Genomic DNA, 17847 nt, shown 5'->3' with positions numbered 1-17847 from the left:
TGTCAGAGAGTCCAGGGCGACAGTGCCCTACAGCTGCCAACCGTTTCCCTGCAAATGAACCTCACATAGCTGTGAAGCATCACCGTACCACTTTTCACGATGTTAAGGAGATGCGAAAATGAAGAGGATAGCAAGCATGCCCTTAACGTCGTGACAGAAAAGGGCTGAATGTGTTCACTGGCTTAGATGGCCAAGAGGAAAATTACTTGCAGAAGAGTGAGTAAATCAAGAGAATAGTGGCTGAGGACTCAACTGTTGGGTGTGTGCTGGCATGCATTTCTGAGGGGAGGGGGAAGCAATATGGTATATGTACACAGAAAGGAAAGTGGACAGCATGCAGGGACAGGCTGAGGAATTGGTTTAACTGAGAAGGACATGACAACGCAAACAGTGAGAGACGTGAGAAAGCAGACACACAGGGACAACAGCACTAGACTGCACTAACGGTTCAAATGGGGTCATCAAGGGGCCCAACAGCAGCTGTCTGTGCGGATCCGGAAGTGCTTTTCAACCTGTGGGTCACGACCCCTTTGGAGGTCAAATGACCCTTTCACAGGGGTCACACACCACACACATATTCTGCACATCAGATATTTACATTGTGATTCGTAACAGGAACAAAATTATGGTTATGAAGTAGCAATGCAAATATTTGATGGTTGGGGTCACCAGAACCAGAAGGACTGTATCAAAGGGGCACAGTGTTAGGAGGGTTGAGAACCACTGCAGTAAGTGAAAACGAAATGTCCAGAAATAGGGCACTGCAGTGGGGCTGGGCAGTAGGAGAGGAAATCGAGAGTGCAGAGGTAAGGTCAGTAGGATATAGTGGCCAGGAACAAAGGCTGAAGTCAGCTTCAGGCCACATCCTCTAGTAAAGCAATTCTGACCTCAACAGTTGACGTCACAAGCTCTTTCTCTGGGTTCCCAGTGTGTCATGCCCTTGCTTCCATAATAATAGGAATCATCATAATAATTATTTGTTGTCTGTCTCAGCATCTGAAAGTAACATCTAATAAATCTTTGTGGTCCCATCTGAGAGAAGTTGCTCATTAATATTTGGCTAAGTGGATGACTGTGAACGAGGGAACTCTGAATGCATAGCAAAGATGCTCTGAAGGACAGAATGATGTAACATGATAGAATGCATTCATTTGAAAGGAGACTCACCATATAAATGGCATCACCTATGGGCAGTAGCAAACGTCTGAGTTATGCTTTCCTTTAATTATCAACCACATCTCGAGGTTTTGTATAGAAGCTCAAGATGTTAAAACTGTCTTTAAGAATTAAACTCATAAAATTTTAACATTATAATGATCTCACATTATCTCTCGTACAAAACATGTTTCAATTTATTAGTGGGGAAAAATGATTCAGAGCTGTATGCGAGGTGTCTAAAGAGAAAGTCTCCCTAATTTCCACAACAGCACAAGCACATTTTCTGCCCACTTCTTCTTTTCCTCACAGAGCGGTGGTCTAGAAATGCTGATGGTCACTCACAACAGCTGAAGCCTATCTTAATTCTTACTAATAAAAAGCAATTCACCATTATAAATTATGACTTTTTTTCCTTTCCATTTTCCCCAAAGGTTCTAAATTTTCCGAATATCAGCAGCAAGCGTCAGATTGCACTAGAATTAGTAATGCCTCTGCTGACCTCTCAGTTTGTTTTCTTTCGGATGTATCTAAACATTAAGCATGTTTAAGAAATATTCTGGTCCTATAAAAACCATAACGGTTATGGAAACAGGAGCAGAGCGTGGCAGACTGCTGATGCTGACTTTCCAGAGATTGAGGCAGGAGGAAAATGAGAGCCAGTCTGGGCTGCATGGTCACATTCTGTCTGAACTAAATAAATAAAGCGTTAATAAAAGAATTTGAACCAGTAAATGAAACTGAAATTCTTGCTGTATCACTTCTTAGCTCTATGAATTTCGACAACTTGCTTCACATTGGCCAGGCTCAATCTTCGTCAACTGAGCAGCTGACTCCAGATGCTGTGAGTCTTAAGCGAGCTCTGCAGGGCACCCTACAGATGTGAGGCATTTGTGTAAGTGAGGACCTGAAGCCAGGAGGACAGACTGAAGTGAACACTAACCAGCTCATGGTGGAAAATGACAACTGAGCTCTGGCCTCAGCTTCCTTGTGTGACAGGTTCTCAGGGCACATGTCCTTACCGCTGTCATGTGACGGTTCAGAAAACGTTTGCTCAAATAAGCCCAAGTTGCCACTGCTTCATGAGGAAACTTGGTTATTTTTTCACCATCATATTGGATGACATAAAAATATTTCCACTTTTAAAGCTTTCACAGATGGGGAAGGTTTTACCTGTAGTAGCATTTTCCAATCTGTACTTTCCACCACCAGTCCTTGTACTGAGAATGCTCTGTGGAAAGGGATGCCAAGTCCAAAGCCTTTGAAAACAATTCATTTCCAATTACAAAATGCTTTTCTAATGGAAAGCAGGCAGGAGGATAAATAATTAAATAAACCACATAATTAGCATCAATCAAAACATGTATTAGAAATTAGATAGAAATTCCAGTTGCCCAAGTTTCCAGATGGCCCCACAAATTCCCCCTAAATAATCAGTTCCAGGCCAGAGGGCTAGCAGCACAGAAGTTGGAGACATTGGTCGAAGGGAAGCAGATGTACAATAAATCAGAATATAATTTTAATATACAAGGCACAAAATTGAATTTAAAACACTCGGATTTTACTCTTCCCACTTTGTAGCTACTCTCTAAAGATTCAAAACGCCTCAAAACTCAGTGATGGCAAGCTTTCTGTATGTAAGGTGGGTCCAGCGGCAAACCCCACTTCAAACACAGCTGTAGAGAAAGAGAAGGATGAACTAAGTAGACAGAAGAGGAGTTTGGAAGAGTGGGGGCCATTGCTCAGGAACAGGGTATTTGCCTCATCGGCATGACCAACCCTGGGGTTAATCATAATCACTCGCTACAGCAGAGGACAAGTGAGGCACCGGCTTGCTATGGGGCCTGGGGCCAGGGCTTCAGCAGGCAAAGTGCTTGCTGTGCAGGCATGAGACATGAGCTCAGGTCCCAGTCCCCAGGAAAAGCTGGGTGTGGTACCAGGTACCTGTAACCTCCATGTTAAGGAACATACGTGACTTCAGAACAAGAAAGAAAGGGGCTTTTGGAGCATGGGATGGCACAGAAGAGGCTAAGAAGTCAGTACTTGGGTTCCTGCTGCCTTCAATGATCAGAACTCAAGGCTCTGATGTCACTTTACCTTCTAGTAATCAACGTTGTCCTCCATATTTAACTGCTTATCTGACACCTTTTTAAAAGGATTTCTGTGTGTGTGTGCATGTGTGTCTGAGTGCAAGCGCCTGCAGAGACCAGAGACACCAGATCCCAAGGACTTGGAGTTACAGGTGGTTGTGCACTTCCAGATGTGGGTGCTGGAAACAGGAACTAGAGTCTGGTCCTTGACAAGAGCATATGTCCTTAGCCACAATCACCTCTCTGCCACAATCCCATATCTTCTGGAGCTTTTTCCTTCCAGTGTTTTTACATGGTCAGACCAGACACAACCAATTAAGAATTGGGATTTTTAGAGAGAGGAAGCGGAAAACCTTTTGACTGAGGAAAAAGGGAAGCCGGGCGGTGGTGGCACCCGCCTTTAATCCCAGCACTCGGGAGGCAGAGGCAGGCGGATCTCTGTGAGTTCGAGGCCAGCCTGGTCTACAAAAGCTAGTTCCAGGACAGGAACCAAAAAGCTATGGAGAAACCCTGTCTCGAAAATCCAAAAAAAAAAAGAAAAGGAGTAAGTTTTAACACAAATTTGAAGTTCACGGAAATCTAAAAGTTCTATAAAGATTCACTGAGTAGAACTGGAATTATCAGTTAAATGAGAATTCTGAGTTTTAATACTTATTTGTCTTCCCAATAGAGAGACTGCTAGTCAGTGTTAATATAATCATGAGAGCCAACAGTTCCATTAAAGGAACACTTGGATGTTTCAGTTCTATTATCTCAAAGTGCATCCCCTATTACTGTCCTCTTTAATATCAGCTCTCTTCTGAAATTAATGCCAGAAAAGTCCCCTCAACCTACTATTGCAAAATTAATTACTTTTCCATGTGTTCTCTATCTCACTTGCTCCAGGGGAGACCTCTGAATATGCAAACTACTTATCCAGGAATGGTGTCACCATGCTGAGCCTCTAATGGACCTAAAAAATCAACATCTTTACTTGAATGCTATGGAAATGAAAAACAAGCCACATATGATTATACTTTCATGTGCTTATTTTTCTTTTTCCCCTCTAGCCAGAAATAAAAGACGAGACAAAAAAAAAAAAATAAGCGAGAAGTATGACTTCCAGTGGCATTATCTCTGGAAACACTGGGAAACGTGTGTTTTCAGAGGGCTACATTCAGGTATGCACTGCAAATATCTTTGCGCATTATCTCTGACTCAACCTTTATTAAGACCATTCCTAGCAAGCCGATCACATTCACTGTCATGTTTAATATAAACAGACCAAACCTTCTACTTTTTTTTTTTAAATCTTCCATTTGAATGCTTATATATCCTGACTTCCTAAGGCTAGATTCAGTGTTTATGATTGGTGGCCGAGTTTGCCTTTAGATACAGTCCTGAATCAAATCTTCCCGTGGAGGAACCAGATGTTCCCATTAATCCAATTAAGGAAAATATAAATTGCTGAGACAATAAAAATGGCAGGAAAAAGTTACATCTTAGCAATTCCTAATTACATGAGAAGTTGGGCTGAAGTAGACAAGAATTCTTGTAATGACTTCAGAAGGCCCCTGCGCTCCCCCAGGGAGACCCTTTTGTGGGAGTTTGAATGAAACTGTTCATATAGGTTCCTACGCTTGAACACTTGGTCCACAGTTGGTGGCACTGTCTGAGGAGGTGTAGAAGGTGTGGCCTTGTGGGATGTCACTAGAGGCCAGCTGTGAGAGTCATTTCCCGTTGTTCTCTCTGCTTTGTGCTTGCAGTTCAAGAAGTGAGCTCTCGGCATCGTATCCAACTACCATAACTGCCTACGACCTCCAGTCAGCACTACGGACTCTGACCCTCTGGAACCCTAAGCCGACATAAACTCTTCCTTCTCTACGTGCCTTGGTCATGGTGTTTTGTCACAACAACAAATTTGAAGATAATGCATATGAAAGCAGCTCTGATTTCATTAGCATGCTAAAAAAAAATCCTTATTTTTTTTCTTTTTACAGCTGACGTTAAAAATATATAAAAGGTTAAAAAATGTCCGGTTTGTGCTCATTATCTAAATTCTTTTTGGGAAATAACATTTGTGATAAAATCTAAAATGACATTTTAATGGAAGAGTCTGGTCCAAGGAGCACCGTGAGCAAGGATGTGCGTGCGAGCGTGCGAGCTGGTGAGGACAGGAAGCAGGCACAGGCATATGTCCCCAGCTCCTCCAGTCCGTCACAGCAGCAAGGCAAGGGCTGCAGCAATTATTTGCTTAAGGAATAAACCTGTCATCTCACAAGTGCAAACAGGAAAGGAAAGTTTGTAGTTTTCACTAAGTAAAAACAAAAAGAGCTACCTCCCTGAGTGTTCCACACTGGAGTGACCAGCACATGAAAAAAATACGGGGGCCCAATTATGAGCATGTAAATTTATTGAAGTACTTAATCTATAATAGCAAAAATTGCTATTAATTCAGGAAACAGACAAAAAGTTTGAAAAAAGAATATAAAATGAGACTTCATCTCCACTAGTGCCACGAGGCCAACCTGCTTGGTTGATGCATTGTGGGTATTCAGCAAGCACACATGGAGGGAAGATCTTAAACCTATTCTCAAGAAACAATCCAAGTGTCTGTCTTCGGTATATGTGTACCTGTATTTAGTTATAATTCTGTTTAGCATCCTGAATGGATACTTTTTGACTTAACAATAGAAAATAAATATTTGCAATTTTTATAATTTTGGTAACTATTATTTTATTGGCTGCATGAAAGTCCATTCGGCTGCTCATTTTAACATCATATTTATCTTCCAGCACTGAGCATTTATGTTGCTTTCCAAGCATTTTTCTACCATATCTAACAATAGTGATCATTGCAAATAAAGCTATTTTTCCTAACAATTGTTGAGAACTGGAAGTACAGCATTATCTATAATTTGTAATAATTTATGACACTGTCCCTCAACATTTTAAAGTCCTTTGTTTTATATTCCTTGTCAGCAAGAAAATACCTGCTTCCTGCTAGTTCCCCCAATGATGTCTCACTGGGTCATGTCTATGCCCATAGGAAGCTCTCTAAGGGCTGGGGAACCGACTTTGTGGGTAAATCTCATTCTGATCAAACATGAGGACCAGGAGTTTGGATCCCTAGAACCCACAGAAAAGTTGATTGTGTGTGGTGAGCTGCTTATAATCCCAGATCACAAGGCGGCAGTGAGGATAGTGGGGGGCAAAGTCTAGTATGCTAGACTAGCTGGAACAGCAAGGTCCTGGTTTAGTGTGAGACTCTGCCTCCACATATGCAGTACACTGTGATCAAGGAAGATACTTAACATCAACTGTGGGCCTTCATGTGTATGCAAGCACACACACAATGATACATGCGTGTCCATACACATATGAACGCGTATGCATATCGCATATATGCCAGAAAAGGCGTTCTAAAATATTCAGATCATCTTTTTTATATATGACAAACAGCATTTAAAATCACCCTGCAGGTACATTTTTGCCTGCTCACCACTATATAGAAATTACATATAAGAACCAGTCAATTTCTTACCATTGTGATTGCTTCACAAATCTAACCCAAGAAGCAGTTTAACTGTTGAACTCTGTATGCTTGTATGTGTGTGTACACATGTGCACGTGTCCATGCTTGTGCAAGGCAAAGGTCTCCCTTGAGTGTCATCCCGACAGAGCCAGCTTCCTTTTCTCTGAGACAGGGTCTCTAGGCTGGCTCATCAATTAGTTTAGGCTGGCCAGCAAGTCCCCAGGAAAGTGCCGTCTCCATCTCTGCTGCCCCAGCACTGAGATTATAGGCACATGCCACCATGTGAGCTCTGGGGATGAAACTCAGGTCCTTGGGCTTATGAGGCAAGCACTTTCCTGAGCCAACCCCCAGCCCTAGTTTAAAGTAGTTTAAATTTTAGTAACTCCTTAATCCAATGCACAGAAGAATGTTCCCAGACAAGCTCCCCCAGTTCATCTAGTGATTCAAAGAGATCTACCACAAAGAGTTTTACATTCTGCTCAGCACCACTTGTTTCGAATATATTAAGTCTTTCATTATTCATGAACATAATCTTACAAAATTTATAAAAGGAGACTCTGGCTCCCAATAAGATTTGGCATCATTTTCTTGTTCCTGGGATATATTTAAAGGTCATTTTGTGATGCTTTCTTTCTATTAATTTGCTAATTTCTTTTGATGAACTTCCTTCCCTGGTGAGGTTGTTACATGGAATTAAAGCTTTCAAATGCTCAACTCTATTTCTCACATTTGAATACATGTTTCCTAGTGTTTCTGTAATTCCAACATACGTCCTAGAGCAGTAGTTCCCAGTCATCATGAACACTAGCATCGCCTGTGGAGTTCTTAACAACAGCAGAGTCACCACCTCCCCTGGGGATCCTCATCTTGGAAGTGTAGCATAGACCCACACACCATTGCTACTAAGTTACACAGGTAATTAAGAAAGAGAAGCCCTTTTTGTATTTCCATTTCTAGGTCAATGAGAATATGATTTGCATATATAAATATAAAGAGCAAAGACTTGGGTCGGCCGGTCTCCCTCTCCGTCCTTGATCTCTGGACTGAAATGGTGGCTGGCATGCTGTGTCACTCAGAATGACATTGGATGAAAGAGCAGATATTCCCTCAGTAAATGCATTATTCTTCAAAAACCCAAGAGTATAAAGTCAGATGTGATGGTGCACACCTGTAATCCGAGCACTTGGTGGTCAGAGGCAGGAGTGAGAGTCTGAGGTCAGTGTGGGCTACATAGTGAGATCCTGTTTCAGAAAACAAAAGAGAAAAAAAAAACCTTCTAAAAACAGATTTGTGACAATTTAATTATTAGAGATTTGCTCATTTGTGAAATGGATTGGATTTGGGTAGCATTACATATCATTCCACTAAAAGGCTCTATGAGCTGTATAGCAAGTGAAACCACTGGGTTCTGTTTACAGAAACGCATATGGTTTCTTGGTGCGCTAACCTTAGACTCCGCTGCTCCCTATGTGACCACACACTTGACTTCTTCACCACAGGTGAGTCCCACATTCTCTGTATCTGGCCTAGACTCTTAGATGTATACCTATACCCTACTCCTTAGGGCATGCAATGGTATCTCCACACAGAGATACAAATTCCCAGAGTCACATCAAACACAAAACTCTTTGAGTCAATTACGCAGCTTCATTATAAACTGGTGAGTCAATCCCAGCTCTGTCAGTAAAGCTATCAATTACCCTCACAGCACCCTAGGTGGCAGCTCTGACTGGTGTCCCTTCCCTTGATGTCCTCAACATGAAGCCCATCATCAAGTTCAGCCATTTCTTTATACTGTCTCTTCGGTGCCCTTGTTTTTGAAGATAAGTCTTATTCAGCGATTGTTCCGGTCCCTTTCGTGATTTCCAATTTCTTTACAGCTCTTTTGCCGCATTTCCAGGAAACCCTGCTCCCTCGGTGGATGTTTGCCAGCATCCGTCACTGCCTGTCTTCCCTTGGCTCTCCTCAGTCCAGCAATCAACTCTCATTTGTTTGTTTTTCACACAGGTCTTACTCCGTAGCTCCGACTACTCTTAACTCATGATTCTCCGGATGCGGTGACCGCAGGGGTACACCTCCACTCCCAGGGCAGGTTTATGTCAATTTTAGTTTCTACGTTCACAGAAGCAGGAGTGCTATCATATTTTCATTAGCTTGCCCTATACACTGAATTGTGGCTGACACATAGGAAACATAACTGAGGAAAGTATTTTCCTGAACACTCAACATGTGAACATAGTGTTTTTCCTGGACTCATAAGAAACTGGGGAAATTGTTATCTGATATTATAGAATTGACTTCATTTGACTTAACCAACTTCGTGAGACTTCTCCTCATTTACATATCGGCTTATATAAATTGAGGCAAATTTGGAAAATCAGATGCATATAACCTCAAAATTCATTAGTGAGAAGCTAGCATGAAAAGTGACTCTAGCTAAAGCTAGATAGGAGTAACGTGGGCTCCTTGTGTTATTATTTCTACTTCTGTGTGTTTGAAATCTTCATGGGAGAGGAGGCAGAAGACAGCAGAAATGCATGCTAGTAAACTTCTAATACTCTGTGGTCTACAAAAACAATGGACCAGTGGTACTATTAGTAAACTTCTAATACTCTGTGGTCTACAAAAACAATGGACCAGTGGTACTATTAGTAAACTTCTAATACTCTGTGGTCTACAAAAACAATGGACCAGTGGTACTATTAGCACAAAGAAAACATTTTCAGTTATCTTGCCCTTTAACGACAGCTACATAATCTATGAACCAGGAATAAGTCTCATCATGTCTATATTTATACAAATGTCCTCACTGAAACTGAAACTCTCAGTTCCTTGCATTTTTAATGATTCCCCCTTTTTAAGGAAATAAATAGAATATTTCAAAATCTAAAGCTTGAAAGCCTGAAAAATTCCTAGGAAAGAAAATAACAGGAATTCATCACTTACCATCTTAATATCATTTTCATGGTGAAAAATATATTCAAATAAAGCCTGGAAAAGACAAAATGTCAAATATACTCAGTTTTATTTTAATAAAACACTTGTTATTGTTATACAAAAACTCAAAACTTAGTTGACTCAAAGTGCAGGATACTCTAAAGTGCTAGAAATTGTAAGTAATAAAGGTGACTGCCATTTGTCATAATAATCCATTTTGAAATTCTGCAACTCACAATAAATTTTGTTTTTAATACTGAGAGGCTTAGTTAACTACTAATTAAGCATATATATGTATATATACATATATATATATATTTCATCCCTTTGAACATCCTTAAATCATACAAGAGCTGAACATTATTTTTCTGAGAACAGTCCAAGCTGAAAAACAAACACATCCAGACAACCTCAAGCTTCAGTCTGCAAAGGTGACTCTGCCTCTCTGCTTTCTTTGTTGCAAATTATTGTTGTTAACCAGGGGAAGGGACTTTCCTATAATAATTACATATGTACTTATTTCTGATCAATTGTACCTAATTCAAGACAAAGAGAATTTTTATACGTTACACTAACTAAATTCTCCATTTCCTACAAAACCATGTCATCATACTTCTATCATTACTGCATAACTTAGAAGCTTTGGAAGCACATACCTTTGCCAACTTAGGTTTCTGGGAATATTTTGTTAAATTCAGTCTAGATAAATTTATAAATGGTCCATCAGGACTTGTAAGCATGGAAGCCTGTGAGAGTAAAAGACAAGAAGAAGAAATTGAAAACTTTCTCTTGAAACATAAATAGAGTTTCTTCTGCATAAATATTATAGTAAATTATAGAAATTATAGAACAACAAGAATTACCTTCAGAATTTCTGTTTAATTCTCCACTGTAATACTAGTGGAACATAAAGTTACTTGAGTAATACAAGGTCCTGGGAGAGCTGACAGAACCTACCGTCCCTAGTCTGACGAACCTTCCAGATGAGCTAGTGATAGGTCGTGCTGTGTAGGCAGTTCTGGGTGTTCTTATGGCCTGCTCCATTGTACCGGGCCTTCCACTCTGTGTGCTAGGCCTAAGGAAACCCGTAATGGGTCTTCCAGCTTGAGTGATTGGCCTGTGGAGATTGACAGCTGTTATAACACAAACAAGATCAATTAAGGAAAGTCTGGTCAGGATTTAGAGACAAAGGGATGAACTAAAATACAGACCTGATAGCTTGACTCGGTCCTCCTGCCTGGTTAGTTCCAGGTAGCTTCAAAGATGTGCCAGGGCCTACAAGATAGGATGGTTATCAACTTATCAATTACTTATGAATTTTTAGATCCACTTAGCAACTTAATTTTCAGGCTTATCCTGGCCTGGGAAGAAGAGGGTATGGCAGGAAATGCTTTGAGGAAAGGAGTTTGAGGCTCATCATCAGGGCGCGTGTACTGCTCTGGTCGGCGGCAAGAACCTGGTAGAGCGGGGCCTAAAACCGAGGCAGACTAAAGTCTCAAGCAATAGCCAGCTTTATTCAGAGCATCACACAGTGCACACTCTGAGGTTAAGACAAATCACATGAGCAAGATGTTCAACCACAAGGACAAGCCCCATGTGGCAAAAACATGTTTTTTCACAGAGGGATATGAACAACGGCAGCTGAAGTAGACTTATTCCTATCCATTACACATGGGAGCAACATGAAAACCCATTCCAAGAACAATTCTGTGTTTTGAAGAAACTGGGGTCATAAGACTCTTGTTTTCTTGGAGTTTTCTCACAAGCACTCAGAATTCTAACATGACTCCATTCTCGAAGTGTGTTCTGACAGCTGAGCCCGTCCCTGATTCATGCTATCATTCGGACTGTAAGGTAGACTTAGTACTAACCCAGTTAACAGAGGCTCAAGGAATTAAGCTAACAGGTCACCCTATTAGCAGAGTTTAAGTCAATGGCTCTGGACTCAAAGGTTAATTATTTTTCACACAAATGTCTACAAATAAAAGAATGTGTCCAGAATTTACATGTGTTAGCAAGTCAATGAGGAAAATAAGATCTTAACAAGCAATAAATTACCAACAAACCAACATATATTATGATGTTCCTCCAATACCATTTATTTATATTATGACCCTGACTTGGACTCCAAGGCAATCCCATTATATATGTGTTTATATAAAATTCAGAATACACACATGTTCCTCTTCTATACCATATCCTTCCTTTAACTCAACTCAGTAAGTACTTACGTGGGACTTGGGCAATGGCATTTTCATCCAGAATCATCTCTGCAATCCCTTCATGATCCACATCAATTTCATCTATGTACACCATTTCAGTCAGCGCTCGTGCTTTCAAAATCCAAGCTGCCTAAAAAGCATTGAAAAAAACATTCGGTAAAATAACATAGTGCTTGAACTGGCCTTTTGGATACCTTGTTCAGCCTAGATATAGTGAAGAGGACCTTGGTTCTGCCTCAAAGTGATGTGCTAGACTTCGTTGACTCCATAGAGAAAGCTTTACCCTCTCTGAGGAGTGGGTAGGAGGAAGGTGGGGGGAGCGAGAAGAAGAAAGGGAGTGGGAACTGGGATTGACTGATATGTAAAATGAGAAGATTGTTTTAAAATAAATTTAAAATTTTAGATAAAAAGTTAGAAATCTCACACAGCTTTGGTAAAAAGCTAGGTGTGTTTTGTTAATGTACTCTGCACTCTACTTCAGGACAATAACATCCAGAAAGTCCTTCTCAGTTTCCAATCCCCAGGCATCCTCTTGTCTTTCTTACAGTTTTCCCTTTAGGTTTCAGGTCTTCTACACATACCATATTTGACAAGTAGTATGATTATCTGAGCATGTGTTAGTCCCTGTTCCCCAGAATACAAGCATTTCAACCGTGTCTACTCTTGCATTTTCTAGACTTTTAGGTTTTTATACTTAATTGGGTATTCAGGAAATGTTGCTTGATTCAAGCTAAGATCAATTTCTCTGGATCCCAAATCACTGCTTTGTGATCTAGTAGGGAGAACTGGCTGACGAGAACAGAGGATGGAAAAGTAATTAAAGCTCTAGGCTGAAAGCATCATCAGCTTAGTCGGAGCCTGAGAAGGGCATCATGAAGATGTACATATTTCACTTTCTTGCCAAACACATGAAATTGCTTTACTGAAAAACTTGACCTTTCTGCCTTTTTTTTTTTTTCCAGAATCAAAGCCAAGGACGATGATGCTCAGTGTCCCTTGCACAATCTGAGAGGAACGTGAGTCTGGAAGTGGTGGCATAGACCTGATTCTACAGTCTACAGGAAAAATAGCAGAAATCTGGGGAGGAACTGGGGCTCGGTATACCAGGAGTCTGGCTGTGAGGGAAACAATGAGGCTGTAGGACGTCTGCAAAGTCCCCACATGTACAGAACTTTGCCCACTTGATCTTTTTATTAAAGCCCTCTTAGATTATACACCCACTATCAGGCTGAGTGGGAAACAAGCTCACAACATGGATCCTACCATTCCTGAACACACCATCATCCAGTGGACTAAACAGCAAAACACACAGCAGTATGTGATTAGGTGAGAAGTGTGTGGTAGAAGAAAATGGGTTTTATAGAAAATGGTTGAAAGAAAGGAAGAAAGAACAGCCGAGATTGTAGTGTACGCTTGTAACTACAGAAGTTCCTCCTTGACTGCACAGCAAGTTCAAGGCCAACCTGTAATACATAAGACTGTCTCAAAATAATGATGATTACAATAACAGTGATGAAGGCTTCGGCTCTGAGGTCAGGCAAACCTGCTCACAGTGTGTTTGGAAACACCCAGTAGCTGTGATTGTTGGGACGCTGGTGAAACTGTCTGGACTGAGAGACCAGCCAGAGAGCATGTGTGTCATGGTGAGGTTAGGGGTTTTTATTCTGATAATAAGGAGCCAATGAAGCTTCTGGACCATGACTTGGAGTCTAACTTAAATCCTTCTCAACCAATCTGCCCTCCTCTCTCACCTAACCCCCAACCTCTTTCTCCAACAGGGTCTCACAATATAAGCAGGATGTCCTTGAACTCTAGACCCCCTGGTTTAGCCTGAGTGCTGGAATTATAGGCATGTACCACCATACTCATATTACATCAAGTTTTTAAAAGTCAATTTTTTATAATTTTAGGCATCATTTACATAATCAGTTATTAAACATCCATGAACATATTTTAACTAGCTTTGAGTTGTTAGCACTATTTCATAGTCCAATCTGTTATGCTTGATATCTAGCTCCCTATTAACCTCTTAAATGTTAAGATGATGTAAATTTTCTTTGCTGAGATAATCAAAGCAAGGGAAGTGAATCCATGATTCTCCCTGCCCTGAATAAATAGATAACTACATCAAAAGTCCAGTAGGAACATCTATTTTTCACTCTCTATGCTCTTTAATACTTAAGTCTTAAGAAATGGAAGCAATGATATGATAATTTGATATTAAAAGATCTGTAGAGACTGGAGACTGCTCAGTGGGTAAAATGCATGCTGTGCAAGCATGAGAGAGGACTGGTGTTCAGGTCCTCAGCATGCATGTAATGCATATCTGCAATCTCTGCACTGGATGGTGGAGCTAAGAGGGAGAGACAGGAAAGAACTACAAGTTCTTAGGAAGCTAACCTGTTATAAGCAGTGGCAAACAAGAGACCCTGTCTTAAACAAATGGTCCTCTGATATCCACACATGTGCTGTGGCATTCACATGCTCACACATACACATATACACACATCACACACACACACACAGATATCTCATACATACACACATACACATCATGCATTCATTTACATATATACACATATCATACACATACATACACACACACAAAACCGATCTTCTAGAGATCTGAAATAAAACATACATTGTGAACTTGATACAAACTAAGATGTGGGAACATCAGTTGAAAACTTCTCCCATCAAACTGGCCTGCAGGCAAGTCAGCGAGGCATTTTCTTGTGTGATGGTTGATGTGGGAAGGTTCAAAGCACTGTGGGTGGTGCCACCCTTGGGCAGTGGTCCTGGGCTGTATAAGAAAGCAGGCTGAGCAGGCCTGTGAGAGGAAGTTGGAAAGCAGCACTCCCCCAAGGCCTCTGCATCTGTTCCCACCTTGGCTTCCCCCTCAAAGACAGACTGGGACATGCCATAGTAAATCTTTCTCCCCAAGTTGCTTTTGTCTTTGGCATTTATCACAGCAATAAGACTCTAACTAGGAAGTTGGAACCAGGAACATGGGGTGCTGCGGTGATGGATCTGACCAAATGGATTTTATGCCTTGGATAGTCTTCTGGGTAGGATTGTGAAAGCTTTTGGAACTCTGGGTCAGAAAAACCACTGAGTTCTCAGCACTTAATGGGCTATTCTGCAGGAGGCTGGAAGATAATGCTGACGGAAACACAGATAATGAAGGCCTGGCTCATGAAATTTTAGAGAGAAGTTTGAGAGTCAGTTCAAATATTCTATTGGGCTGTTTGTGTGATGCATTTGGATTTAAAAAAAAAATCTAGGGAACTGAAAAATTAGTTTTATTGGGATTATCTGGGACTGAAAAACCAGTTGCAATTAATAAGAGAAGATCATCCCTGAGGTGAACTCTTCTGGGAAATACTTCCTCAGGGTCAGACACAGAAGCTGTGGTCCACGGAGGGCAAGGGTTGCAGCTCAAGCTGGCAGCCACGCTTGGCAATGTGTAGGAGTCTCACACATGGTACATGCTTTAAAAGCATAAGGGAGTCATGGAGAGTATCTGAGGGCTGCTACTGTGTGGCAGGGTTGGAGTCTCCCTGAACAAAGTCAGTAGGAGCCACTGGTGAAGGCGCAGCCTCAATTGCAGTGGAAACCCCGGCATGTTGGAGATGTCAAGATCACGAACAAGAGTCAGCCTGCGCCCAAGACCATCGGAGCCCAGATCATGAGTGAATCCTAGGCGGTGGACAATAAGTGATTTACACTGTACGAGTTTGGTTTCACTTTAATCTTACTGTTACTGTGTCGTGATTCCTCCCTCTTAGAATAAAAAGTAGTTTAAGATGAAATAAACCCTTTCCTCCCCACATTGCATTTGGTCATAGTGGTTACCACAGCAACAGAAACCAAACTAGAACACATACTTAAACCATTATTCAATTTAAAATTTCATCAGTGTTTCAGAAAAATTAATCTTCCTGATTTTTCTTCTGTCCTAACAAAAGATGACCTTGAAAATCACATGTTACTGCTGGATTACACATCAGAGTACTTAGAAAAAAAAACCACTACACCTGGCAATGTGAGCAATTCTTGAGATTTTAATGAAAACAGCAGATGGGGCTTTGGCTCAAAAATATTATTTTTTGGAAATAAGCCAAATACGTTTTACAGTTCTAAAGTCCTCTGCATATTAAAATAAAAGAAGCATGATCAAATATACACAGGAATCTCTAATTTTCCCTTAAATATGAAAAAACTACAAGTTTGTTTAATGTGTTATGTTCAACTGAATAACTGCAGTCATCCAGCTTAAAAACCAACCAGGCACTTATGCAAGTGACTATATTTATATTACAAGGTCTATAGAATCAATGATGCTAAAAAAGATGCTTAGGACATTTTATAAAGAAGAACAGTTTTTCCCTAACCTAAATGATCACCATGCTAATTTACTTGCCTGAACATCTATCTCTTTTGCAGTTCCTATCAATTTTTGATAATTCTACACACTGCATTATCAATTCTTTGATCATCCCACACAATGCATTTTGATCGTATTCACTTTCTTGACCAACTCATCCCAGGCCCCACAACCTTCCCAACTTGATGGCCTCTTCTTTTTTTCTTTTCCTTTCTTAAAACCCATCAACGCTTTTCTGTGCTGGATGGGGGCCCTCCACTGAGCACAGTCAACCTGGCAGGGGTCACCCAAGTTACTCACCCCTGAGATGTCTAAAGCATACCCTTGAGGCACAGACCTGCCAGCTTAAGGTTAATCTAATTTCATTTATGAAATAAAAACTCAATTAGCTGAGAAAATACGCTTTAATTATTCTGTTCCTTTTGATAAGTAATTCAAGGCCAACAGATTAAGGCATGTGAGAAATAATTTCTGAATATTAGGACAAATCAACCAAGAAAATCATCTTTCTGATATGATTTGAACATCATAAAAAAAAAAACTGGTAGAGAGTCAGGCAGTGATGGCGCACACCTTTAATCCCAGCACTTGGAATGCAGAGGCAGGCAGATCTCTGAATTCACGGTCTGTCTGGTCTACAAAGCAAGTTCCAGGATAGACAGAGCTGTTATACAGAGAAACCCTGTCTCAAAACAAAAACTAAAACAAAAAGCAAAACAAAATTACAAAACCTGGTAGAGATATTTGACAGTCTGCCTGTAAAATGAAATTCTAAGCACAATATATTAAGTTGTCCCTGTGAGGCTTTTAGGGTTTGGTGATGGAATCTCCAATGCTCATGTATAGATGACAGTCTTCAGCTGGTGGCACTATTGAGAGATGACAAGGGTACCAATCTCAGCAATAGATTACTCTGCTGATGCCCTCATAGCAGAACTATTAGAGGTGGGGCACAGGTCTAGCTGGAAGAAATGGGAGGCCTGGGGCCTGCCTTTGTAGGGCATATCCTGTCCCCAATTCCTTTCACTCTCTCTGAACCCTGCCACCATGCCCTTCTGTCTCACCACAGGCTCCAAACCAACAGCCACCAACCACAGAGGCCCCTCCAATAATCAGGAGGCAAATCAAACCTTCCTCTTTTAAGTTGTTTTTGGTAGGTTTTTTTTTCTTTTTGTCTCAGTGGCAAAGAGCAAGCATAAGTCTCATTTCTTTTCAAGTTGTAAACAACATGAAAATATGACTGAGGTCAGCCTTGCTCCTTTTTACATCATTACCTGGTGATAATTGAATCTACAGAAACAAAAATAGAAACTGTTACTACATATAAGGCTTCTTGAAACTTCTTGCTAGTCTGAAACGTTTAAATACCACAGGCAGCTTCCAGTCATGTCTACACGCAAATTCCTAATGCCTCAGTTTAATGTTAATAAAAATCTTCCAGATGACTAAGAGAAAAACTATACTCATTTATTTGGAAACACATTACATTTCTGATTAGATCCGTCTTGAAATAACTGGATGTATAGTTTATAAAATATAATC

The 17847-nt window shown here is 40.7% G+C and overlaps 1 protein-coding gene across 1 annotated transcript in view; it reads right to left on the bottom strand.

The window, feature by feature from the left end:
* Ttc8 (tetratricopeptide repeat domain 8) overlaps positions 1-17847 on the bottom strand; it is a 53738-nt gene that overhangs the window by 21017 nt on the left and 14874 nt on the right. Inside the window, exons 2-7 of the mRNA XM_005343442.3 lie at positions 11928-12048; positions 10908-10971; positions 10654-10813; positions 10353-10442; positions 9706-9750; positions 2329-2414 (exon numbers count right to left, since the gene is read on the bottom strand). Of these exons, the coding sequence (XP_005343499.1) occupies positions 2329-2414; positions 9706-9750; positions 10353-10442; positions 10654-10813; positions 10908-10971; positions 11928-12048 (566 nt within the window). The remainder of the gene's footprint in view (positions 1-2328; positions 2415-9705; positions 9751-10352; positions 10443-10653; positions 10814-10907; positions 10972-11927; positions 12049-17847) is intronic.

The sequence above is a fragment of the Microtus ochrogaster genome, chromosome 1, assembly GCF_000317375.1.
Source record: "Microtus ochrogaster isolate Prairie Vole_2 chromosome 1, MicOch1.0, whole genome shotgun sequence".
Taxonomy (NCBI): domain Eukaryota; kingdom Metazoa; phylum Chordata; class Mammalia; order Rodentia; family Cricetidae; genus Microtus; species Microtus ochrogaster.
Note: the sequence above shows the minus strand (reverse complement) of the source record. Positions and strands in the feature narration are given on the sequence as shown.